General features: G+C 46.6%; 1 protein-coding gene across 1 annotated transcript in view; it reads left to right on the top strand.

Annotated features, from left to right (window-relative positions):
* The window catches only part of DNAH5 (dynein, axonemal, heavy chain 5), a 187207-nt gene that overhangs the window by 136638 nt on the left and 23196 nt on the right, over positions 1 to 27373 (top strand). Inside the window, exons 64-72 of the mRNA XM_015416182.1 lie at positions 1455 to 1771; positions 3469 to 3624; positions 6197 to 6379; positions 13359 to 13602; positions 15702 to 15816; positions 18170 to 18360; positions 19688 to 19809; positions 23440 to 23589; positions 26825 to 27070. Coding sequence (XP_015271668.1) covers positions 1455 to 1771; positions 3469 to 3624; positions 6197 to 6379; positions 13359 to 13602; positions 15702 to 15816; positions 18170 to 18360; positions 19688 to 19809; positions 23440 to 23589; positions 26825 to 27070 — 1724 coding nt within the window. The remainder of the gene's footprint in view (positions 1 to 1454; positions 1772 to 3468; positions 3625 to 6196; positions 6380 to 13358; positions 13603 to 15701; positions 15817 to 18169; positions 18361 to 19687; positions 19810 to 23439; positions 23590 to 26824; positions 27071 to 27373) is intronic.

A 27373-nucleotide genomic window follows, 5' to 3' on the forward strand; every position in this document is an offset into this window, starting at 1 on the left:
GAGGAGAGGAAGGGAAGGAAATTGTCAGCCACTCTGAGACTCCTTCGGGTAGCAAAAAGTGGGGTATACAAACCAACCCTCCTCCTCCTCCCCCTCCCCCCACTTGCCATCTGGATCCAACTGCCCTTCTGCTGAAGGGGAGTGGGCAGCCAGCCATTTTGTGCTCTGAAGCACTGTGGAGATGCCCACAGCTAAGTTCAAGATGGTGCCGCTCTTCTCCTCAACTCTGCATGGCTAGGAGGCCTTGGCAAGTAGATGACAGCCCTGTAGATTCCTCCAGGATAAGCCTGATGACTGTCTTGTTCCAGATGTGATTCCTTCAAACAGATGGGGACAACCCCATTAAAGAACCCAGGAGTTCCTAGACCTTGCCCTCAAAGCAAGAGCATCCACACTGAGAGGGCAGAGAAATCTCTTTAGGTCCTCGTCCCTGGCCCATTCAGGTGCCAACAAGACCTCCTTCAGATCAGCAGAGCCTTTGAGGGCTCTGTGGATGACATCCTGGGGGCCATGCAATTCTTTGCATGCTCCTTAGCCTCTAATGTTGTCCCTAGTTCTGGCCACTGGAGTGGATCTGAAAAATAACCTCTCTAAAATTCTGTGGGAATACTGTATCAGATGAAGTCCTGGTGGAGATCAAGGGCAAGAGGCAGCCAATGGCCTCTTCTTCCAAACAAGCTGGGGAGATATCCAATAGGTCACACATCCTTTCAGTATCCGTAGAATCCTTCCACCAAAGGGACTCCAGATTCCACAGGCCAGGCTGGAACACATTCTGATTCACCTCCAAAGCCAGCTTCTTAATAAGGCCTCCTTGGTGCATCACACTGGTTGGCTGGGAATGTTCTAGACCTCCTCGATTCCTGGGTGAAGAGATCTCCTTTCTCCCTGGGATCCAACAGGCCAGTGTGACATCAGCTTAGTCTCCAAGCCACCAGGTACCTGTGCCAGAATCAAGCCATGGTACTGGTTCTGAAGACAGAAGGTTTTCCAGGACCTTCTTCATTCCATTCATTGTGCTCAAGAAACATAGCACTTGGAGACCGGTCCTAGATTTACAGGACTTTCAGGTAGCAAGACGGGGGAGGTTGGTACAGAGACCCTTCCACAGTTGGAGACTAGTTCACAGTGGAGACCCTCCTGCCAGAGGACTTCTTGGCTTCTACATATCTGCATAAGGCATAACTGCAGGTTCCCATGTAGCCACGCTCCAGAGAGTGCCCTTGCTTGCATGTTGTCACCAACACCTTTATTAAGGAGCCCCTCTATTCAGCTCCCCCCCAGGATAGGGTAAGTCTTTACAAGAAATTTGCATATGCCCTGCCCACAACCCCATACAAGGATACCTTCCAATTCACTGATGAGAAGAAACCTTCACAAGCAAGTCCAGTGTTTTATGTTCAGCAATGTTACTAACACTGTACTTGGCACATTCTCTCTCTGTATTAATTCAGGTGACGTGTTGCTGGCCACGGCTTTTCTGTCCTATTCTGGTCCTTTTAACCAAGAGTTCCGCAATCTGTTATTAAATGGTTGGCAAAAGGAGATGAAAACCCGGAAAATCCCATTTGGAAACAATCTCAATCTCACAGAAATGCTGATTGATGCACCAACGGTCAGTGAATGGAACCTTCAGGGGCTGCCGAATGATGACCTGTCCATACAGAATGGCATCATTGTCACAAAAGCGGCCCGCTACCCTTTACTGATTGATCCACAGACCCAGGGAAAGATCTGGATTAAAAACAAGGAAACCAGGAATGAATTGCAGGTAAATTAGATTCCATTTCCCATATATATTTCTACACTGTGTGTGTGTGTTTATTGGAAACCAATTTCAAAAATGTATGTTTCTAAAGCTGCTGCTGTGTTCCAAAAGGATATCCCTACCCTATGTCTGCGGCAGTGAAGCTCTATATTCCTGGTGCTTGGGGGTCAGCAGTGGAAGGGCTTCTGGAGTTCTGGCCCCGCTGGTGGACCTTCTGATGGCACCTGGGTTTTGGCCACTGTGTGACACAGTGTTGGACTGGATGGGCCATTGGCCTGATCCAACATGGCTACTCTTATGTTCTTATACTCTGGGGCAGTGATGCTCTATCTTCTTGAGGCTTGAGGGGCAATAGTGGGAGAGCTTCTGGAGTTCTGGCCCCGCTGGTGGACCTTCTGATGGCACCTGGGTTTTGGCCACTGTGTGACACAGAGTGTGGGACTGGAGGGGTCCTTGGCCTAATCCAACATGGCTTGTCCTAATTTGGTTGCTAAAATGAATTTGGGCATGGTTGGAAACTAATAGAATTGTCAGACAAGAGTAACTCACTTTGCATATCATTTACATTTAGCTTGAAGCTCAGGTACCCCCCCCCCGCCAATAGTGTTGCCATAATTCTGTCTCCAGTAGCATTACCAATCAGGGAGATATTTTTCAGACTATGCTGCCCCCTTACCTCAGGAAGGACCCACACCACCTCCATGTCACTTTGTAGAAAGGGGAAAGGCTAATCTTCTCAGCTTCTGCTTCCACAGTAAGGTACATCGTCATTGGCTTGAGCTAACTTGGGCCCATGGCAAGTTCTTGTGAACATGCTCCTCCTTTTCAGAAGTCCTAGTACAGTTGCAACCCACACTTCAGAGTCCCTGATCTCTATGACTTTATCAAAGCCCATTTGCTTTGTGATTTTTGCCAGTTGAAGGCTTGTTGATGGTAGAAGTTAACGTTAGATGTGACGGGCCTGATGTCAGCCCAGACTTCTGGGAAGCAGAAAGCGGGACAAGCAAAGGCCATGCAGAGCCAAGGGAAGACGGCCTGCAGCCAGCTGACACCTCCTCCTCCTCCTCCTCCTCCTCCTCCTCCTCCTCACTCAGGCCAGTGGACAAACCTGACTTTTAGAAGCCTTGACTGAGATTTACTCTGTGGGTGCAGTTGGCTGCTTCCTTGGGCTTGATCTCTCTGCCATTGCCTCCTTTGGGGAAGGCAAGGTGACAGACGCCCTGTGGCTCTTGAAACTGTGATCTGAAACACCAGGCAAGAGTCTGAGTCCCGATGCCCAGGCTGAGTGCTTTGAGTTGGATCCACTGGAGGATCTCTACAGATGGAAAGGGTTTCATGTTAGCAGAGAGCTGCTTCTTCACCTCTCACTGCAACCCAAAGTTTGCTTCTGGAGTCCAGGAGTCCTTGAGAAACAGCATGAGGCGAGAGGCTGACGTCTGCCATGTGAGGGGCCAGCTGGGGAAATTGGCGCATTATCTGTCTGCAGAAATCCTTTTGCGGACTCAAGCCATTGTGAGTTGGATTAAAACTTTAAGTGCTACAGTGGTGAATTGAATCTGTCTGGTTGTTTTGGCACAACTTGATAAAATAGTTCCGAAACCCCTGGATGCACTTTAAACAATAGAGGAGTTGCAAAGTTGGTCTGTGTGCTTTTGTTTTTGGGTCCCCATAATACATGATCGAGGCGGTTCTCTTTTCAGATCTCCTCTCTGAATCACAAATATTTTAGAAACCACTTGGAAGACAGCCTTTCTCTTGGGAGGCCCCTGTTAATTGAAGATGTCGGCGAGGAGCTGGATCCAGCCTTGGATAATGTCCTTGAAAAGAATTTCATCAAAACTGGTTCTACCTATAAGGTGAGAGAAGGAAATCTCTTCTATTTCATAAGGTGTAGCCAGTCAGTACAAAAAAAAAAGCTCAGTTCCATATTTTGGTCATCATAGATTTGGGCATGGTGTAATTGGCTTACTTGAAATTACTTAGGTAAAGGTAAAAGGTTTCCCTTGCTCGAAAGCCTGTCAAATCCAACTCTAGGGATGCGGTGCTCATCTCAGTTTCCAAGCCGAAGAGCCAGCGCTGTCCAAAGACATTTCCGTGGTCATGTGGCCGCCATGACTAGACGCCGAGGTGCAGGAAATACTGTACTGAATCTCTTATTATTGTCACTTTATTTTTATATTGGATTTTATTTACTGTTGTACATTGCCCAGAGCCCTGTGAACTAAGGGATTGGGCGATGTATACATTTAATTTATAAATAAACAGATAAAATAAAGTCTTGACTGCTCGTATACCGTCCAGTAAGTTGTGAGTGTGGAAAGGGCTTAAGTGTACCTCCACACTCCTGCTGCTGCTGCCCCGGGAGGGGGGGGGCACGTGGGAGATTTCTTGCCTAGATGCTTCCCGCTTGCCTCTCCGGTTGGTTCTGCTCATGGCTGGAGGGGGGGGGGGGGGGGCGCTTTTTCCTTTATCACTCCTCCTCCTCCTCCAACTCAAGTGGAAAGGCGGGGCTCCCCCCACAGTTTTCATGCAGCAAACTTCCTGGTTGTTTACTTAGAATGTTTCCTAATTTGCATTTCTAATTTTAATTTCTTCACTTTCTGATTTCTCCACTGAATGCTGTTTCTCATTCTTCCATTCTTCAAGGTGTTTACTGTAATAACGCACACTGCGTTTTGATTCCTTTTAAGGTTTGTGCTGGAAAGTGAGTTGCCTCTTTTTAAAAAAAAAAAATTGTGTGTGTGCACGCGTGCAATGCCGGGAACTCATGGTTGACTTCTGGCCACCCCTAGTGGGGCTTGGACATTCAGAGAGGTGGCTTTGCTATTGCCTGCCTCTGTATCCTGACTGCTGGTATTCCAAGGAGGTCTCCCACCCAAGTACTTGCCAGGCTCGGCCCTGCTTGGCTTCTGAGATCTGGCGAGATCAAGCTTGCCTGGGCTATCCAGGTCAGGGTGAAAGTGAGTTGCTTCCTGAGGCAGGTTCCATAAACCTGCAGTCCTTCAATGTTTGTTATTGTATTTTCAACCTGGCCTTGGAGACCAGTTGAAAGTGAACCAATGACACTGATTTGAGAATCATAGGGTGCAGTCAGACGGGCGGGTTGCCACGGCGGTATATCAGCTCTAAATAAGCTGCTTGAGTTTGGGATGCTTTGTGTCGATCACACAGCCGCTGCTAAGCTGGCACCATAGTGCTTTGGGCCCGTGGTCGGTCACTCACATTGGCAATGCACCGCAACCACGGACCCATGGCTGAATGGATTTTTTCCCTAAGTCCTGCTGCACATGTGCAGAAGTGGATAAGCGCAGACGTGCTCCTGTCAGGAAGTTCAGTCAGCCCCCATGTAGTTCCAAGAACTACTTCTCCCTGACATGAACTACTTCTCCCTGGCCCCCCTAGATATCGCCCCACTGCCCAGGGTGACCAGTTGCTGTCCCCTCCCCATGTAGCAGAGCAGTCCGTGACCTGGGAATCGGATGATAAGCGTTCTGCGGCTCTCCCACGTGGCACTGGAGTTTGCCTGCAGCATCTCTAGGTTCCCCCATCCCTGCTTCCTCACCCAAACCCCGGGCTTTGCATGTGCACGTGCACTTCCACGCAGGAGCCCCACCGGCAGCCGATGGGGGCACCGAAGTGCACCTCAGAGTGGGGTTGGAGGGGGGGGGGAAACAAAGGGACATGCCGGAAACGGAGAGTAGTGATGACACTGCTCTTGCACTTCCATGGCGTGCCTGGGCAATCAGATGCCTGCAAACCCACCATGGAAGCGCCTCACCAAGGTAACCACCGGGATTTGCCAGTGGCTGTTTAATCCGTGTGTGGGAGTTGTTTTAGTAGTGCAAGGGCACGAATGACTGGGGCACGGGAGCCAGATGTGTGTTTGATTGTGCCCATTTGATCCAGAGGGGAGGGGTGGCTATGTCAGGCCAAACTGCTTGTGTGATCTCACCCACAGATTGACAAAAAAGGGGGGGTGGGTGTCTACAAAACTCAAGTAAAGTTGGACCCTTCTCCTCCACATGAAGAGCTAAAATACTACAGATTGGATCCCACATAGATTTCTAATGGGTACAGGGAGAGGGGTGATTTTTGCCCATCCCCCCCCCCACCCACGGGAGACATCCACTTTCCCCTCAAGCTATTCCTGGGAGTCCCCTTGTCTCCTAGGAGCAGCATTTCAGGGCTACCATTCAAGGGGGGAGGTGGCAAGAATTGCCCCCCCCCCCAGTAGCTGCAGAAATCTATGTGGGATCCAACCCTATATCAAAATTAGTTCTATAAGAGGTCGCTTGTTATATTTGACACTTGCTAGAAATTAAATGAAAACTAGAATCGAATAATTAACTTACTGGTGTTTGAAATTGTGGAATAGAATGTTTGTAGGCTTCTGTTTCTTTCACTTGCATGTTTTTTTAAAAAAATTAGGTCAAAGTTGGGGATAAAGAAGTAGATGTTATGAATGGATTCCGACTTTATCTGACCACCAAGCTTCCCAACCCAGCCTATACGCCTGAGATCAGCGCTCGCACCTCCATCATCGATTTCACCGTCACCATGAAGGGTCTGGAAGATCAGCTTCTAGGGAGAGTCATCCTTACAGAAAAACAGGCAGGTGGAATGAAAAAAACACCTTCTACGACCTGTTTAGAATTAACATTCATATATATGATTTGTAACTGCTTACAGGGGTCAGTCTTTAGCTGGCAGAAGCAGAAATAATTAAAGCTGACACTATTAAGGTAAAGGTAAAGGTTCCCTAGCTCGAAAGCCAGTTGAATCCGACTCTAGGGTTGCGGTGCTCATCTCCGTTTCAAAGCCGAAGAGCCAGCGCTGTCCGAAGACGTTTCCGTGGTCATGTGGCCAGCATGACTAAACACCAAGGCGCACGGAACGCTGTTACCTTCCCACCGAACTGGTACCCATTTATCTACTTGCAATTTCTTGCTTTCGAACTGCTAGGTTGGGATAATTATTATCTGGGATTATTAGCTGGGACAATAAAAGGGTCGATTTTGTTAAATTTCACACCGATCGAGGGCCCGTCTGTACCTAGTCACAGTGCCAGCCCTTGATGGGATGCAGAAGGGTTGGGTATCCTCTGTCTGTGCATCCCAGTCTTTATGGGCGAGGCCACCCTGGCTCCAAGCTCTGAGGTCTCCTCTGTATACAGCTCAGTCTCCTCCTTACCCAGCATTTTATTGCTCGTGGCAGGTGTGCCATGCCCTTTGCCCCTAGCTGCAGGGTCTATGGGTCAAGGACAATGGCATCCCTCATGGGGACCCCATCTCCAAGAAGGCCCCGAGGCCCTAGCTTCTGGTCTGAGGACAGCCCTTTTGCACGACTACCTAATGCCTCAGGGTGCTCACCAAAGCTTTACTGTGTACTACTCAGTCAACTTTAACTGCACTGCTACCCCCACGTCGAGGTACCAAGACCTTAAACCCAGCAAGCCCAAGACTTGGGTGTGCTATTTTCAGAGCAGAGTAGATGAACCTCCTTCCTCCACTGAAGTGGATTCTGCCAAAGGGGGCAAAAATTCCTAGTCGGCCCTAAACTAGTGACCTGCTTGCACCAACTCTGAAGTCAGGGGCTGGCTGGTGAGTGCCACTTCTGTCTGCTGAACATGGGGGGGGGGAGGCAGGCCAGACCCTTGAAGGTGCTTCCCCTGCCCCATCCCTGATGGCGGCATGCCAAGGACTCTTTGACAGGCTGGGCGGCTCTCGCTTTGCGGAAGCTGTAGCTAACCCTGTTCCTTCCCCCCTCATCTCTGCAAGGCGGTGGGTCTGGAACGGCCTTGAGCTTTCAAAACAGAAGAATGCACTCCCTAGTTCTACGTGATGCCCTGGAGATCATACGAAGCAGCACGCTTGTAAAATGTGGAGTCTCAAATAAAAAACAATGCAAGATTTCAATAGAAAAGATAGCGAGTCCAGGAGCACCTTAAAGACTAACCAAATTTGTGGCAGGGTAGGAGCTTTCCTGAGTCACGGCTCACTTCTTCAGACAGGATTTCAGAATAGCCTTCTGTGACGGACTCTGGGCTTGGGATCAGCCTGCAAGAAAGGACACCTGCAGTCACATGACTACCAGTGGTGATGTAATTCTGATGCAGAACTGGGGGGGGGGTTATAATGATTTTAAAAAACCCAAACTCTTGACAGTTGGAGTTTGGCCGTTGAGACTGTCAGTTGTTTTTGGTCAGTGGTACAACGCCAGGGGACTGAGAAGTCAAGTTGGACCTCGCTGAGTCCAAGGAGCAAATGAGATTTCTCTACAGATTCCAATATTAAGGGAATATGAGAAAAGCCAAAAGTGGTTCTATACCATAGTGAAAACTAAAGAGTCTTAAAAAGGAAAATAAGCTCCTAAGAGATTCACATCCCTCTCACATAGAATTTATACCCTGCTGGAGAGAGAGTTGGGTTTAGTGGATTTAGTGTGTGCCAGGAGGGTTTATTGGACTAGTGGGTGTCTAAAAAGAAACAGGGGGAAAAAACCCAAGGCACAGCAGAGGTATTTCTTTGTGGAGGTGGAGAGTATCTGAGGAATCCAAATGTAAACTGGCAATCTAGAACAGCACAGGGGTTGAGATTAGAGAGACCGTGTTTTGTATTGTGGCATCTGAAGTGAAGGATTATAAATGAACTGACGTAAAGTTGAACTATACCATTTGGAACAATGTATACACAAACATCAGCTTTCCCCTTGTATATATATTCCCTGCCTTCCTGTCCTTGTAAATAAAATCATCAGTTGGTTTTATTGTTCCACTAGTAGCAAAGCTTGTTGTAGAAGCAATACAACGAGCTCTAGAAAGATGTGAGAGGCACCTTATAGGCCTGGCTCCATTCCACGCATCTCCATATGTCTGAAGGCGGCTGCACACAGCCCCTCAGCATTTTCTTATACATCATCTCTCTATCCGTCTGCCTGCACAGAGGCCCCTGGTGGCAATCCGCTTTCTCCTCCCTCCCCAGTGCTCGGGCCCATGCTGCTTGCACATGTCAGCCTCCTCCTTTGCCGACTTGCCCTGTCTTGCGGTACCCGCAAGGCAAGTGAGAACAACTTGGGGGGGAAAGTCGCTCATAGTGACCTGCCCGTGTCCCGGTCCCCGCTGGGATTCACAGAGAGTCGGCGGTGGGATAGAAGGCCACCTGCACCCCCCATCATCGCCAGAAGCGATAAAGAGATACGGTACCTGTAATAAATGTATAATATTAATGAATTGGGAAAGGGGCTGACCTAAGAGGGAATGGGAAGTTTGAGCACTGTGGGAAGTCAGAAGGGGGGGTTGTATGGAAGAAAAAAAGGATATGAGATAACGTTATATGAATTATAAGTGTACTTATTGTGATATCCTAATAAAGAGTTTAAAAAAAAAGGTGGGTAGACAGTGTCAGTGGAAAATAAGACTGCTCCAACTTGTGGAAGATTACAGGAACAAATCCCCACATTCTCAGAAATAAGGGGTGTCATCATACCTTCTAACTGTTCATCATAGGGGGAGAGTAAATGCAGACCTGCTCTACAGACCTAAATGAACTTAATCCTTAAAATAAGCAGTTTTACAGATAGGGTGGAGTTTTTCAATCAAAGATTACTTAGCCCTGTCCCTGAAGATTTTTCTGAAAGGGGGAAGGCAAGACAAATGTGTGCGCTGCAAGCTCAGATGATTAACTCCTTCATACCGTGATGTAGAAATGAAAAGGAGGGTGTCGGCTTCAGGCCAGACACTGTATCGAATCCAACCCAAATTTCCGCCTCTGTTAGCTTGCCAGCTGGCCTTCCTGCTGTACTTGAGTAGAAGTGAAACAGCTGCAGTTTGTGAAAGAGATTTTGAACGAGAGAGGAAGACTGCATAGAATAACAAGTGGCTAGCCTAATTCTGAATGCCTGTGCGAACGGCTTGGACGGGGACATTTGTCATTCGTTGCCAAGACCCTCACCTGGCCCAAAAGAAATACTTCCTTGAGACTTTACTATAGAGCATATAACCTTTGGGAGATTTGCATAATAGCATCCTTACTTCTGATTTTACTGTTTTTCAACATCTCAGGTTAGAGCAGATCAAGATCCTTTCCGCTTTCTGAAAGTGGCTTAAAATATTACTAAAAGAGAAGGCAGTGCTGTGTAGTGGTCAGAGCATCAAACTAGGATTTGGGAAATCCAGTCTCGGATCCCCGCTCTGCCACGGGAGCTTGCTGGGTGACTGTGGGCCAGCCACATACACTTGGCCTAACCTACCTCAAAGGGTTGTTGTAAGGACAAAATGGAGGTAAGTAGAATAACATAAGCCAGTTTGAGTCCCCATTTGGGAGAAAGGCACGGGGGATAGATAATGTAAATAAAATAATGGATTACCAAATTTAGAGTCCAGTAGTACCTTTAAGACCAACAAAGGTTTATTCAAGGTATGAGCCAGAGGATTTATAGACCTTCTTGTTGAGAATACATATGTGAGGACTAAATGAGTTAGGTTATGTAATGGGATAAAAAACCAATATCCCTGTTGAGTCCTTGGGAGGTTTTTGTTCCAAGTGTTATAATAACTTATAATTCAGCAGTTTCCTTTTCCATTCTGTTTCTGAAGTTCCTTTGTAATAAAACAGCTATTTTGAGGTATTAGACATTTATCTGCTAGATTGACATGTTTATTGCTTTACAACTGTTGACCTGATAACCTTAACTTGTTTATTTAGTGTCACTTCTCATATCTTGATCATCATCATGTTGCATGTTAATTTGCTGTTCATTCTCTGGCTATAAGTTCGAACCTCGCCTGCTATTCTAACGTATTTGATAAAGTGCTCATACCTTGAATAAACCTTTGTTGGTCTTAAAAGGGCCATTGGACTCTAAATTTGTTGTACTGCTTCAGATCAACACATCTGACCAACTGGATCTACCTTAATGGAATACCAATAAAGCCTATTCAAGTGGAAGTACAAGCAACAGCCTAAAAATTAACGAAACCAAGTCAGTTCCCTGCTACCAAAACAGTGAACATGGCTCAGAAAAAATGGAAGAACTTGGCTTGGAGTTGAAATGACAGTGGTGCCTGGCAAGAGGGTGTTACAAAGCCCGGTTGCTATCATTGAGAAGGCAGCCACCTGCCTGATGAAAGAAGGGGGTGAGCACTGCTAAAGAAGGTGGTAAGCTTTATAGGTCATAAACCAACATCCTGAATTGTGCACAAAAACCAATGGGCAACCACTGAAGATATTTCATCATTGCTATGGTATGATTACTTCCATGTTGCCATAATATGCCACATTCTGGACAAGCTGAAGTTTCTGCAGGCTTCCTAAGGGCATCCCTAAATGTGATATGGAGGGTGAGAGATTTGATCACAGCATGGGTATGTTTTGCATCTACTGATGTTTGTGGAGTCTAACATGGGAACATACTATATAACAGTGTTTGGAATGTAAGATGCTGGTCCATGCTGAAATTGCTGCTGGCAATGAAAATAAATTGCTGCCACATGGTGGAAACTGGCAATTTTCACCTGTTTGTATTCTGGGGACATATCTCTGTTTTGCAAACTTTTCATCCACAGTGGAAACTAATTAGAAGAAATGAAATGAGCAAATGTTCCCTCGTTTCTTTCTAGATTACCTTTTCATCCTTTTTGCCTCAGATATATTTGCATTTCTAATATTCAGATTTCCTATCATGGCTAGTCCAAAGAAAACTCATAATTCTTATAAATTACTTTCGTGATCCCCAATTACATTTCCTTTTATTTCTACAGATTGCCCATGACATAGGTCTTTTTCTTTAATGGAAGTAAGACTTTGAGCTTGTTATGGTTAAGTCACAGTCCAGAGAGTGAGACCCACTCAATTAGATGCAAATTAAGTTTTTGATTGCTTTAAAATATGAAATTAATGGTTCCCATATGTACACGATATATTTGTCTATATTCTGGTAATCTAATCCAGCATAAATTTAGCATATCACAAGACCCAGATCGACTGCCGTGTGCCTCTGCTCTAGCATTTTGCTAGCAATTGTGAGAAGAACAAATTGCAGGATTCGTTGCCCATCCAGTTGTGCTGCTTGGTGAACGTCTTGGCAGGGACTCCTCAGTGTTCAGGAACTGTTGGGATGATGAGTGTTTCTGAGTTCTTTCCCAGCTGCAGCTTGAGTCAGACCTCAGTCCAGCTCACAGGGAGGCAAAGGAGAGGCAAACAGTGCAAAAGCTGCGTCGGGTCCCCGTTGGTGAGAAACGGTGGGATAGAAACGAAGACAATCAACCAAACGATAAATAAGGCAGATTCTTAATCTACTTCAAAGACTGTAAGAACCACTGTACTAAGATCTGCCTAGTTTTAGTGCTCAATTTTCTGACACTGCCCAGCCAGATTACTTTAGTAGCTCACAAGCAGGGAATGAAAGTGGTCCCTGTTAGCTGGCGTTGGAAAGGCTGCTTCCCTCCGTATGTGGTGGTTCCAGTTAGTTATTCTGGACCACAGCTGTTAATAGGCTTGTCCTCCACATGATTATTTGTTCTGTTTTTGAAAGCCGGCTAAGCTAGCGAGTGCTTCTTGTGGCAGTGAACACCATAAGCTGGACTGCACACGCCACAAAGAGGTGTTTCTCTTTCACAGTCCTGACTAAAGATGGTTCTACAGGCAGACTCCCTGCTCTGCTCATAATTTTATAAACCCTACCAGGTTTCTCTTTTAGTTACTTCCTGCCCTTAAATTAAAATCTCTGAATGTTTTTACACTTTCCTTTTGCTGCTTTTTTCTGCATCCTCTTCAGTCTATGGTACCTCTTTTGAGATTGGCTGTACAAAACCCGACGTAGTATATCAAAGCAGGTTCCAAACTTGCCGTGGCATTTTGAGAGGGACAAATGCCTTTCAGGATCAAAGATATAAGTGAAAAAAAATACAGGTTTCCTCCAGAAGAATAAATCCTGTAATGAGTCATGTCTGGGCATTTAGCTGCATGTTGGTTTCAGTACGGCATGGTGTATGCTACCCTATATAGTGTATGCATTAATAAGTCTGCGCTTGACAAGGTATTCCACTAATAGCAGAAAAGAGCAAGAGTCCAGTAGAAAAGAATAGTAGAAAAGAGCACCTGTGTTATGTGTTGAGCCTGAACGGTCCTTGCAAAAGGACTGAGCTTGGGATGCATAACAATAGATTGCCAGGATCCTAGAATGGACCAGTAGGGAGACAGGGATCCTAGAGAAAACCAGTTGGGAAACAATAGAGTGTAAATAGCCTATCATTGGGAGTGGGGTGTTCTTGGGTGTAACCCTTTTCAGGCATAAATCCCTGGCTTCCGCCAGGGATTGCAGTCTTCGTCTGTCTCTTGCTGAATCACGGGCTGATAAACTGTGAGCTGATTGCTTCTGCGCGTCTGAACCCAGTATATTTCAACCTTGCAGGCTAACAAAATTTCTGGCAGGAGAGGAGCGTTCACGAGTCACGGCTCACTTACGAAGCAAGTTCCAAAGCAGGTTCAAAAGCCCCTACAGTCTGCCACAGGTCTTGTTAGCCTTTAAGGTGCTCGTGGACTTCTGCTCGTGTGGCTGCCGGTCTGAATTTCTTCCCGGTGTCCTTTCACAGGAGCTGGAGAAAGAGCGGACCGATCTTATGGAAGATGTGACTGCGAACAAAAGGAAGATGAAGGAACTGGAGGACAACTTGCTGTATAGACTAACCAGCACGCGGGGCTCTCTGGTGGAAGACGAGAGCCTCATCATTGTCCTCAGTAACACCAAGAGAACCGCTGAAGAGGTGACACAGAAACTGCAGATCTCAGCTGAGACTGAAATACAGATCAACTCAGCTCGGGAGGAATACAGGCCGGGTGAGCTGGGCCTGGTGACCGTGACGGAAACGTCTCTGGGCAGCGCTCCAAATCATGACTGGAGCTGGCGGAGGGGAGGGTCCGGATTTGTGCAGCTAATATGCCAGCATGATCTTCTGTGAGGATAGTAGCCATGTTCCCATGTTACAGTGAATGACATACATCCTGTATGTGCAGGTCTTTGTAAGAAACAGCCCATTTGCATTCACTTTACAAACCAGGAACCAGCACCTGGGTAAACGTACAGTTTCAGTCACAACTTCAACAGTGCACGCCTGGTGACCGTGATGCGAGAATTGATCAATGCATATATGAATACAAATCAAGTGTACACTGTATGGGCCCTGTAATTTGTGAACAAGGCTAGTGCCTCTAATCAGTGGCACATTGACAGTCTAAAGGCAACTATGTTCAAAAGCAGTGATGTGCATAACTCATTGGCAATGTTCCCTCTAAGCTTTGGAGTCTTGTGAGCAAAAATTCTATTTTGTGAGTTACTGGCATTAAAGCTGTGAGCAAGTGATTTGGCTGTTGCATAAATTAGTTTTCTCCGGAGCCATCCTTCCTGAGCTAAGACAAAAATGTGTGAGCTGGAGGCTAAAAAACTGTGAGCTAGCTCACGCTAACTCAGCTTAGAGGGAACACTGCTCATTGGAAACCCTGCGTTCTTAAATCATCAACACTTCAATTAATTTTTTCTAAAAATGCACTATAGCCAAAAAGAGAAAAGGAGGGAACATTTAGCGGGCCCTTTGGTTTAAAACAGATAGCCAGGGTTATCAATGAGAGGTCTTTTCTAGCTGTTTAGCATGAAAAATCTACTGGCGTTTTGTTTATCCTGATCCCATCAGACGTCAGAAGCTAAGCAAGCTCAGCCCTGGTCCGTGTTTGGGTGGGAGACCACCCAGGAAGTCCAGGGTTGCTACACGGTGTCGGGCCGGGGCATTGGGACAGAGCAGGTCGAGAAAGAGGTACCTTTCTCCCTTTCTCACAATAGAACAGTGGTGGCGAACCTCTGGCACGGGTGCCAGAGGTGGCACGCAGAGCCCAGACCATCATTAAAGTGTCGAATTCTCTGCCAAATAATTTTAAGTAAATGAATTATATGAGTGGTTTTTTCTAAAGTAAAACCTCAGTATTCAGGTTAAATTGCCGTGTTGGCACTTTGCGATAAATAAGTGGGTTTTTGGTCGCAGTTTGGGCACTTGGTCTCTAAAAGGTTTGCCATCACTGCAATAGAAGAACTCATGGGCACTCCATGAAATTTCTGAGCGGTCAGGTTAGAATGGATAAAAGGAAGTCCTTCTTCACCCAAAGAGTGATTTAACATATGGAAGTCACTGCCACAGGAGGTGGTGGTGGTGGCTACAAGCATGGACGGCTTCAAGAAGGAATTAGATAAGCATATAGAGCAGAAGTCCATCAGTGGCTATTAGCCACAAGGTATAGATAGGAACTCTCAGGCTGGGGCAAGGGATGCTCTGTCTTCTTGGTGCTTGGGGGGGGGGGCAACAGTGGGAGGGCTTCTAGTGTCCTGGCCCCACTGCTGGACCTTCTGAGGACACCTGGTGTTTTCGGCCACTGTGTGACACAGAGTGTTGGACTGGAGGGGCCACTGGCCTGACCCAATGTTGGCTTCTCTTATGTCTTCTTATTCAGCATCTCTGCTCATCTCCTGCCTTGAAAGCCCCTTGAGGGGTCGCCGTGAGTCGGCTGTGACTTGACGGCCCTTTCTGCCGCCGCCGCCACTTGTTAGTCATGTAAAACATCATTTCTTTAGAAATGTTATATGCTGCCCACATATCAGGGCCTCGCAAAATAAAACGAGATAAAACCATGAGCACAAAAGAGCATTAACATTAACAAACTATTAAAAAACATTTAGCAACTTACATGTTTCTCATAAATGTCATCAAATTAAGAAAACAATTTAAAGAAAAAACCCACAAGAACCCTCTAGTTAAAAGCCTGGGTAAAAATATTTTAGCCAGGCGAGTAAGCGGGAGTTGGGGTCAGGGGGGCCGGGCGGTCCATTCATGTCCCAAGAGGACCCATTTGTTCTGCACTAATCAGACCCACCCTCCTGTTTGGCTTTGCAGTGGCAACCAGAGGCAGCATTCTCTACTTCCTCATAACCGAGATGAGTATGGTGAACGTCATGTACCAGACTTCACTCCGACAGTTCTTGGGCCTGTTTGACCTTTCGCTTGCCAGGTAATTGTGATTGGTGGAGATCTTTCTGATTCCAGAGAGTGCAGTAATCAGTGGGTGTGGAGTTGCATGCTGGGCTTTATTTAGGGAATAGGAAGCAGCGTTAGAGCAGCATCGCGTGCAGGGTCTGCATTCCTTTCTTTTGTCCATTATCACCAGTCAAAGAGATTTGTAGGTTTTTACGCCACTAAAAAAACCTGCAAACCTTATGTGGTGAGAGACGACCGGAAGGTTGGAAGAATAACCATCACACCCTCACTCAGCAATGGTTCTTGTCCCTCTCCAGTCCAGAGACAGCTTCACAGTGCATCGGCCCCTTCCATTTCCTTTTTTGGTGCTGAATAAGCAAACAATAAGCTGAATAAGCAAATAATAAGCTGCGGTGGCTCAAGTGGATAAGACGCTGAACTGCAGGCTGTGGAAGGTCGGTAGTTCAGCAGTTCGAGACCCGAGTGTGCCACATGACGGAGTGAGCTCCCGTCTCTAGTTCCAGCTCCTGCCAACCTAGCAGTTCGAAAGCAAGACATTGCAAGTAGATAAATAGGTACCACTTCGGTGGGAAGGTAACAGCATTCCGTGCGCCTTGGTGTTTAGTCATGCCGGCCACATGACCACGGAAACGTCTTCGGATAGCGCTGGCTCTTCGGCTTTGAAACAGAGATGAGCACCGCAACCCTAGAGTCGGACTCGACTGGCTTTCGAGCAAGGGAACCTTTACCTTTTTACTAAGCAAAGTAATTGTCACATGGTAGAATGCAGCAGAATTTGGACTGATTTCCTGTAACATTGTTGATTATCTCTGCTAACCTTTTCCCACACAGGAGAGAATGTTTTTTCCCTAGTTATAGCAGTGTGTGTGTGTGTGTGAGAGAGAGAGGGGGGGGGCTAAAAAAAGTTTGGGGAAACAGAATAGGAAGTTCTGTTAGCTGGTATACAGACATAAAAACATGAGGTAGAATAAAATAGCTTGAGCTCTAATCCAGCAAGGTGACAAAAACAGTTTGGAGAAATCTGGAAGTAGGAGGCCCCTGCCCACCCAGTGAAACGGAAGCTGCTGCTTAGCCAAGCCCAGTTTGCCCCTCAGTGACCACGGGCGCTTCTGCTCTCCCTTTCAGATAGCCGCTTCTGTGGCCGCTCGGCAGGAATAAGGGGCCTGGTCACGCATGTACACATGAGCACACGTGTGTGAATGCCATGTAACGTGTGTGCACAGTCCTGAGGTGGAAGGAGTCAGCGGGTTGCAGAGCCGAGGCTAATGGCTTGGCTGACCCCATGGCCCCCCCCCCCACGTGCCAGAGATTCTGGGCTCAACAGCAACTCAAAACGGGAGGAGCAGATTAAAGCCTCCCTGGATGCTAAATATTTGGCATGGTGAATTATACTAAATATTCATATAAAATGTATATTAAATATAAATTATATTAAAGATTTGTTATAGTGAATTATCCAGTTACTCTCTAGCTTCCTTGCGGCTCCCTGTGTTTGTATGTCCCCACATGTGTGTGCATGTAGATTTCTCACGTCCCGCAGGTACTGGCAGCACACATTAGAATGGCTGCACAAATGAGATCGTTGGCCAATCCAGTCTAGAATGAGCTCTTCAAAACATGAGCCCTTTTAAGTTGGAAGATGCCGGGGACTGAATAGCGAACACTTCTGCATGCGGAACTTACCACTAGTAGCAAGCTCTACTGCTGAATTATGGCTTCTGACCGATTTACCATCATGGGGGGAGGGGAATCACTTAGTGGCTGTTTCTTTTGAAAAATTGTTTTTTTTAACGATCTGCTGGTCTGTAATACATCCCACAGTTACGTCTGGCTTGGAAACCTCTGGCTGAGAGGTGGGATGAAAATAATATGTAAAATATAAGTGTAGAACAAATAGCCCTAAAGCAAGTAGTATTCATTGAATTTATGCTGTTAGAATTCTTGTCTGCAGAAATGTCTTGCCTGCGACCAGGCCTCACAAAAGCCATTTAAAAAATAATAATCAGTCAGACCAGGGATAGAATCACAGAATCGTAGAGTTGGAAGGGGCCATACAGAGCATCTAGGGTCAAAAGACAATAGCGTGAAGCAAAATATTGCACTTTTCAGTCTCTTAATGTGGAGGTGCGTCTCAAAGAGGTTTAGTGGTGTCAGAATTCCTTTGGACTATGTGAACTGAATAATGTACAGTGTCAGGTTGGTTTGGTCACGACGGCCCTCTTTGTTTCTGTAGTAACTCAGTATTATGCTGTGTAGCTTTGAAAAGCTTTCTTTTCAGATTTTTTTAAAAAAGCTTTTTTTAAAAAAACCTCCACCCCAAAGGCCTCTTGTTAGGTTTTATTTTCGCTCCCCACCTTTTTGCATAGGTCTGTCAAGAGCCCCGTTACCAGCAAGAGGATTGCAAATATCATTGAGCACATGACCTATGAAGTCTACCAGTATGCTGCACGGGGGCTTTACGAGGAGCACAAGTTTCTGTTCACGTTACTGCTTACCTTGAAGATTGACTTGCAGCGGAACAGAGTCAAGCATGAGGAGTTTCTAACACTCATTAAAGGTCATTGCGTGCTTGGCTTACTCGTTCAGGGATAGATCAAGATGGGCGGCCGTGTTCGTCTGTCTGTAGCAGTGGGAAAGAGCAGGAGTCCAGTAGCACCTTCCAGATTCACAAAATCTGAGGCAGGGGAAGAGGTTTTGTGAGTCAGGGCTCACTTCTTCAGATACCTAAAGAATACAGGTCAAGATGTAGGTATAGATCAAGTCAGGGCTCTTTTTGTAGAAAAAGCCCAGCAGGAACTCATTAGCATAATAGGCCACACCCAACAGCAGGAACTCATTAGCACATTAGGCCGCACCCCCCATGTTACCAGAAGTCTGGCCATCCAGCCACACCCACCTTTCCCTTCTTATTCTGTTTACCTTGTTTGTCGTCAAAACCCAGGGCCTTTTTTTGTAGCAGGAACTCCTTTGCATGTTAGGCCACACACCCCTAATGTAGCCAATCCTAATGAATTTCTGCTGTTGGGTGTGGCCTATTATGCTAATGAGTTCCTGCTGGGTGTGGCCAACTCGGGAGCCAGCTGGAACTCCGTTTCTGTGCGTTCCTGCCCAAAAATAGCCCTGGATCAAGTGTAGATCAAGATGGGCAGCCGTGCCAGTCTGTCTGTAGCAGTGGAAAAGAGCCAGAGTCCAGGAGCACCTTAAAGACGAACCAAATCTGTGGCAGGGGGGGAAGCTCTCATGAGCCAACGCTCACTTCTTCAAGTACTGGACCCTCGCTACTGGACTCCTGTGCTTGTCTTGACTCAGTGATTGCCAAGAGCAGACATTAAAATTCTACATGCAGTAAGAGATCAAGAGTCCATTTGCTTGTTCCGTGACATGTAGTCCACCTGTCGTTTGAGCATCAGACTCCACATGTGCTTGGGGGCCTACTAGTAGAACCAGCATGCCTGGTCTTTGTAGTGTGAACATGTAGGTGATTGGCAGGGTGAGCACAATGGGAAATTTCATGAAGGGCGGTAGGCACGTAAGACTGGCAGAAATCTATCACAGAATAAATGTAGTGAGATTGGATCCAAAAGGTCTCTTCTGCCGGTGTAGTGGCACCCCTTGGGAGGGGGAGGGTGTTGCTGATTTTGCCCCCCTCCCACTGTGTGCCGTCTTGAGTTCTTTGGGTGAGGGGTGAGGTGGAAATGTACTAGACAGAGGGAGAGGGAGAGGGAGAGGGAGAGAGGTCTTCTGTAAAGGCTTTTCTCAAGCGACCCTGTATAAATAATACTAAAGAATATTGTTTATAATATTATAAATAAGAAACAATATGCATACCAACTTTAAAAAATGAACAGCTCTTTAACCATCTTTAAAATGCAACTCTCTTTTAGGTGGTGCTTCTTTGGATCTGAAAGCTTGTCCTCCCAAACCAGCTAGATGGATCCTGGATATGACGTGGTTGAACTTAGTGGCACTCAGTAAACTCAGGCAGTTTTCAGATGTTCTTGATCAAGTAGGTAACTGGGGGCAGGGCTGAAGACTGAGTGGCCTTACTGGTGGCTCTGCTCATTGCTGTTAGCTACTAGTTAGTTCATATTGCCTGTGTTACACCCCACTCGGGAAAAGGCAGGATGTGCAGGAAATGTTGATTTTTTAAATTTCTTAAGAACTCACCAAACGTGAACTAAAACTTTTCCAAAACCAAAATCACTTCAGCACTAAAGTCTGCTGACTGCCATCTCCACTTTCCCAGAATGCCGTATAAAGGGGGAGTGGCATATCAACAATCAAACATAAAACATACACCAACTGTTACTCCCTGCTACACATGCTTTTAACAATCCAAGGTGATTTCTGGTGTGAACCTATAGAAAGGAAGTCAGCACTTTAGACGACTCCTTGTTCTCCAGAAAGGGACAGTGTAGGGACACCAGCCCAAGATGAGTGAAAGCAGACTACATTTGATAGTTCAGTTATTCAGGAGAAATTAGATGTGTTCATTTTGGTGTCCCGTGAACTTCAGGCAGTTCCCAGCAGAGAAATGGCTATAGGCCAGTGGGTTCAGCATCTTTCCTCGCCTATCCTACAAAAATGACTTGGCTTTCCCATATACTAACAGCTTTTCCCCATGCGAGTTTGAGGAACTTTGCCTTAGATTCTGGTGCAAAACTACACTATTGGAAATGTCCAATGTTCCCTCTAAGCTGCGGAGTCTTGTGAGCAAAAATTCTACTTTGTGAGCTACTGGCATTAAAGTTGTGAGCGAGCGATTTGGCTACTGCATAAATTGGTTTGCTCTGGGGCCCTCCTTCCTGAGCTCAGACAAAAATCTGTGAGCTGGAGGCTAAAAATCTGTGAGCTGGCTCACACTAACTCAGCTTAGAGGGAACACTGGAAACGTCCGTATTTATTCTCTATATGGAATCCTACATCGATGATATTTACACATGGTACATACAATTCTTCAAGAATGCATGTTTAGAATGCTCAGGAGAGGCATGTAAGCTACTTGAATTGGAAGAGCCTCTCTGTATAGGACATGCATCATCTCACCGTAATCATCTCACCCCACAGCAGCCATCTCAACTGCGTTCTCATTTTAGGGGCTGCCACACTTAAGAACCTTTGACTGATTCTGTCCCTTTCAGACACGTGGTTACTATAGGAAACATTTTTCAGGAGTGACCACCATCTTGTCATGTTCAGGAGAAGATCCAAGAAGAACATAATACCAGGCAGCTGCCAAGTTCACTTCTGAGGGATCAGTATAGGCGTAGCATCAGTTCTGCAAGATCCCATCAATTAACTGCATGCCACACCAGTTAGAGCTGTTTTACACCCCCCCCCCATATTGTTCCACTTTTTTTGTTGCTAGGAGAAGTGTGAACCACACCCAGCCCACTTATCTGGCAAAGATCAATGGGTTTCTGTCCCTGTGCTCTCTACATCCAAGTCTGTATTTCTGTCCCACTCTCTGCATCCAAATCCTGCACCCAAACTGTAAAGCCATCTCTCATTGGTGGATAGATCCAGTTGGTCAGCCGTGTTGGCCTCCACCATATTTGAAGAAGTGTGCCTTGCACACGAAAGCTCATACCTTGAATAAACCTTTGTTGGTCTTAAAGGAGCCACTGGACTCTAAATTTGTTCTCATTGGTGGAGGCCAAGTCAGGAGGCATATGGCCTCCGGCATCTCCTCCCCCTAAGGAACTATAGGTTCCTATTTGACTGTTTCTGAGCCACGGCAGCTGAAAACGTTTGTGGTGCCCCTCCAACTTAAGCAGTCACCTTATTTCCATGGCCATCAAGAGGGGAAATGGCCATACTGAAGTTGGATTGGTATCAGCAGGTCAAGGTACCAAGTTATAAAAAGTAGGTCAGGGGTGGCCAAACTGCAGCTCGAGATCCACATGCGGCTCTTTCACACATATGGTGTGGCTCCCGGCAGGGCTGCTGGGGAAGCGAAGGGGAGGCATGTCTCCCCAATTGTTCTTCCCTTCCCCAGCCAGTGTTCCCCTCCCTGGGTAGGCTTGAGGTCAGAGGAGAAGAGAAAGAAAGCAACTTTAACTTTAAATGCATTCTCAAAGCTCCCTCCCACTGGACAGCTTGAAGAAGGCATTTGTTTCTTTAAATCCCTTCTCCAAGCCAAGCTGGGGGGGGGGGGTGCTCAGAGGACGCATTTAAAGTTAAAGTTGCTTTCTTCCCACCTCTCCCTCTCCCCATCTATTTGCTCTCTTTCTCTCTCTCTCTCTTTCTCCCCTCCCTCCCCATCTAAAGTTAAATGTGTTCTCCAAGACCTGCCCCACCACCACACCGGCCAGCTGGCTTGGCTCGGGGAAGGTATTTATCTCTTTAAATCCCTTCTCCAAATCCCTTCTGCTGGCATGGGTGGATGTGTGTGGGGGGATTGGGGAATACATTTAAAGTTAAAGTTGCTTTCTTTCAACCTCTCCATCCCTCCCTCCCCATTTATTTGCTTTCTTTCCGTCTTTCTTTCTCTCTCTGTTTCCCCCTTCCTCCCTCCCTCCCCATCTATTTGCTTTCTTTCCACCTTTCTTTCTTTTCACCTTTCTCTTTCTCCCTTCCTTTCTTCCTTCCTTTCTCTTCCTTCCTTCCTCCTCCTTCCTCATCTATTTGCTTCCTTTGTTTCCTTTTCTCTCTCTCTCACTATTCCTTCCCTCCTCTCCCATCTATTTGCTTTCTTTGTTTTTGTTTCTCTCTCCCCCCTTCTTTCTTTCCATATTTCTCTTTCTCCCTTCCTTCCTCCTCCCTCCCCATCTATTTGCTTTCTTTGTTTTTCAATTTCTCTTTTTCTCTTTCTCTCTTTCTCTCTTTCCCCCTCCCCCTCCCCATCTATTTGCTTTCTTTCCCCCTTTCTTTCTCTTTTTCTCATTCCCCCTTTCTTCCCCTTCCTTTCTTTGTCTCTCTCTTCCTTCCTACCTCCTCCTTCCCTCCCCATCTATTAGTTTTCTTTGTTTCTCTTTCTTTCCACCTCTTTCATTCTTTCTTTCCACCTCTCTCTTTCTCTATCTCTTAGACAAATAAATATCATTAGCAAACAAACAAATATCACTGGACAAATAAATATCATTATCAATGTCTATTTTACTCCTTTTGTTTTTATTTTTGGCAGTCTAATTTAATGTTAATAAAAAGCAAATTTAAAAATGTTCCAATAAAAATGTGTGTGTAATATTTGTTCATGTCTTGTGGCTCTCAAACATCTGGCTCTTATGTTAAGCATGTTTGGCCACCCCTGAAGTAGGTCTTCATATATGTTGATTTAAAATATTTATATCCTGCCTTATCTCAAGGCAGCTAACAAAGCAATGATTAGTTGCAAAGACAAAAAAACCCTCCACAGTACATGTCAACAATGTAGAAGTAAAACAAAATAAAAGGATAAAACCACAGCCAGATCTTCCAAAACACATTACCCTCTGCCAGATGCCCTCTGCACCTACTCGGGTAATAAAAGACTGGCCCTCCCACGGAAAGAGTCCACAACCTCTCTGTTGTTGTGCTAACAGTCATAAGAGAGGACATGTTTAGAATGCCCAGAACAGGCATGTAAAGTAATTGAACCTGAAAAGTCTTTGTGTATACGGAACATAATCTGTATCCTTCCCCATTGGCCGAACAGATCTCAAGAACCGAAAAACAGTGGAAAATTTGGTTTGATAAGGAGAAACCGGAAGAGGACCCTGTTCCCAGTGGCTATGACCAGGGTCTAGACTGCTTCAGGCGCCTCCTCCTCATTCGGTCGTGGTGTCCTGACAGAACCATCGCGCAGGTAAGCAGAGCTTTCTGACAGGATTGTGAATCATCTCTCCCCAGGCGACGGATCAATACAAATCTAGTACACAGCTTGGAAGCTTTTAATAATGAAGTGGTGGGAGTTCATGAGGCTGTCCACTGTATTAATGAAGTATTTTGTGTCTCAGGGTGGAGGGAGCCAATCCAATAAAACCAACTCTTCTCGGTTTGTGTGCCCAGCTGACATTACTGTGATTTATTGGAACAGAGTAGCCACAACAGCAAATATCTGACACAGATTTGATAGCTGTTTTCAAGGCCTGTGTTTTCAAGGGCAAGGTCCTTGTCAAACGGCACTCAAGCGAGCATCAAAGAAGGGAAGAGGTGGCCATGTGCCAAACCTTTGCCAGTTAATTTTCTTTCCTGATAATGGGCACCTTGGCCATTCTAGACATTCCAAATTGGACTCCTCTCTGGGTACCTGAACTGCCAGGGTCAGTTGTGTAGAGCAGGAAGGGATGACAGATGCCCATTTTTGGGGCGGGGAGGGGAGTAGATGTATTTTAGCTGCTGTTTCCTTTTCCTTTCTAATCAGCAACAATAGGGCTACTTCCTGCCCCCACCGTTTGGCATTAGAATGTTTTACCCCCCAGCATATGGATTGGGGGAGGTAAGGAGGCTAAGGCTGTGCTTAGTCCCAGCATCCGGAAAAGGCTTCTAGTTACCTGCGGGTGGGGAATGTGGGGTCAGGAAAGGCTTCGAACCGTTTCCTAGGTTTTGGAGGGCACATAGGCTGTGGCTGGCCCCAAAAAAGACATGGAGCTGCCTTCTGCGGAGTCATACCGTTGGTCTCTCTGCCTCAGTGTTGCCTCCTCTGACTGGAAGCCAGGAACAGCAAAACAACTGTGAGCTGAAATACCCGCAAGTATAAATGTACACGAAGAGACTTCAATAAAGTGAAAAGAAGCATATAATTAGCAATATCAGTGACAAATCTCTCCCTATAATATAATTCTGTAAGACGCAAAGTCACGTAATGCGCACCTACAGTGTATGGACGGCTCGCCTGTCCGTCAACGGCTTGCCCACGTCCCATTGGCCACGTCATCTGAGTCCCACCTCAGACGCAGCTTCAAGCGACCTGCGCGGGATCTTCCTGGCGGCTAGAGGCGGCAGGCGGCTGCCACGGGCGCCGGGCTAAGGCCGGCGGCTGGCTGGGGCACGGCGGAGGAGGCGGGCGATGTGCGGAGGGGTGGCTGGAGGTGACCGCCGGCAGCGACGGCCTGCGCGGAATCTTCCCGGGGGCTCGAGGCGACGGGCGGCTGCGACAGCCATCGGGATGTGACCGGCGGCCGCCTGGGTCAGGCCGGGGAGGGGGAGGACGCCAGCACAGTGCAGAGGGGTGGCTGGAGCTGACAGGCAGCTGCGACGGTCAGAGCGGAGAGGGGGAAGAGGTGAGCGCCGTGCAGGGACGGGGGGGGGGGGCTAGCCGCCCATTATATCGCCCTGCTCAACGGGCCTTGCTCCCTAGTATTACATATGGGAATGAAAAATCCACACAACCCATGAAGGGAAACAGTCAAGTCCAGAGAAGATATCCAACACTTTTCCTAGGTAGTTGATAGTGTTTCAGACTCCTGGTCCTTCCTCTGGAACAAAGAACTATAGAAGTACAAAGTTGTAAAAGTATAAAATACAGCAATGCTTTATAACAATATAGCGTCTAAACAATTATGCTTAATAACAATATATAATCACTGTTACACAGAGTCTCATGTATCTTACCCACATAGGAAGTCTCATACCAGTTTCTTAACAGGTTGTGAAGAGGCCTTTGAGGACCCTGCTCTTGGCTGTCATAGGTAAAGGTCTCCCTTGCTCGAAAGCCAGTTGAATCTGACTCTAGGGGGCGGTGCTCATCTCAGTTTCCAAACTGAAGAGCCAGCTCTGTCCTAAGACTTCTCCATAGTCATGTGGCTGGCATGACTAAACATCGAGGTGCACAGAATGCTGTTACATTCCCACCGAAGTGGTACCTATTTATCTACTTGCAATTTCTTGCTTTCAAACTACTAGGTTGGCAGGAGCTGGGGCCAGAGACGGGAGCTCACTCCATCATGCGGCACCCGGGTCTCGAACTGCTGAACTACAGACCTTCTGGTCTGCAGCTCAGCATCTTAACCTCTAAGCCACCGCAGTTGTCATATTAATTGATAAAAGTAGTTGGCTCTAGGATTTTGTGCACATGAACTATAGGCCCTTCGCCTAAATGACTTTTCTCAGCATGGGATGGCATATTGCATACTATAACACCTGATGGACATCCCTCAATGCAGAGGGAGATAACCAAAGGGGATAAAAAAAGCTGCTTTGGCCTATAATGTTTTTCTTAAAAAGCTCCCACTTTGTGGGAATCATGACTGTAGTCCATAAACATCTGTGGTGTTCATAGGGAATTGACTGAGCTTATTCCCCCTTTACCCACAAATCTATGGAGGATTATAGGAGATTCTGCTCCCAGCTTTGCAAAGTGCATTTCCTGCCCCTGCACTGCCTAGATCACACGGGAGCACAGAGATGCAGAGCGTGGGAAAATGTAAGAAGTTTGCACGTGTAGAATATCACTTGAGTGACATGAGTGATGCTACTTTGGAAGTGAGCTCTCAGAGTCTGCCAGTTGTTGTGGGACAGGATGGATTCATCTGCGTTTATTCCAAGTTGAAATTCATGACGCTGATTAGAGTGTCTATTCAGTTTTCACCTTTTCTGTTCGCTTGACTTCAAACCACGTAGAACAAATAGCATTCTGAATGAAGTTGATGGTGTATTGCACATATTTAAATGTTCCCTCTGTCACAAACAATGTGAGTGTGGATTTAAGAGGAGCATTTTCAGTATCCTTTTAAGTAGAAGCCGTAGGTGAGGATTGGACATTTGCCCCCTTTGCCCCCACCGCTCTCCCCGGCCAGACTTACTTCTGCGCTTGGTGTCTGGCTGAGGAGGGAAACTGGGGCCGTTAAGCCAAAGGAGGCAGTGGAGCAAGTGAGGAGGCAGTGGAGCAGCCCACCTCCCTCCCTCCCTCTCCCCTGAAGCTGATACCTCCCCCCCCCCCCATGCGGCTTCCCTGTAATTCAGGAACGATGGAGGTGGGGAGCTGGCTCGCCTGAGGACATGAGCTCTTCTAATAATTACCTGTTCAGTAGGGAGCCCATACTTGGTATACCGATAAGTGTAAAAATTAAACTGCACCGTTCTTTTCATTTTTCCCCTAGGCTAGGAAATACATTATGGATACAATGGAGGAAAAATATGTGGAAGGCGTCATCTTAGACCTGGAGAAGACCTGGATGGAGTCTGACCCACGCACCCCTCTCGTCTGCTTCCTTTCCATGGGGTCTGATCCCACGGATTCCATCATTGCTTTGGGCAAGAGACTGAAGATGGAGACTCGCTATGTTTCCATGGGCCAAGGACAGGAGGTCCATGCACGCAAACTTCTGCAGCAAACTATGGCGCATGTAAGACACACCCTGAATTGTGTCCGCTTTTGCATTTATTAGGAAATGGGCATTTAACCAAAACGTGTCAGACTAGGTTTGAGCACAGCAAAAAAAAAAGGGAGGGGAGGCTGCTAATCCATGAAAAACCAGTTTACTCCTCCGTCTGTCTCATTTCTGTCCTTCCTTTCCTCAAAAAAGCTCAGGGGTTTCCTCCTTCCTCTATTCTGTCTTCAGGACACCTTTGTGAGGTGGGTGAATCTGGCAATGAGTGCCTTGATCTAGATTGATCAATCAACCCTTTTAGCAGAGTGGAAGTTTGAC

The sequence above is a fragment of the Gekko japonicus genome, unplaced genomic scaffold, assembly GCF_001447785.1.
Source record: "Gekko japonicus isolate JY-2015 unplaced genomic scaffold, Gekko_japonicus_V1.1 scaffold502, whole genome shotgun sequence".
Taxonomy (NCBI): Eukaryota; Metazoa; Chordata; class Lepidosauria; order Squamata; family Gekkonidae; genus Gekko; species Gekko japonicus.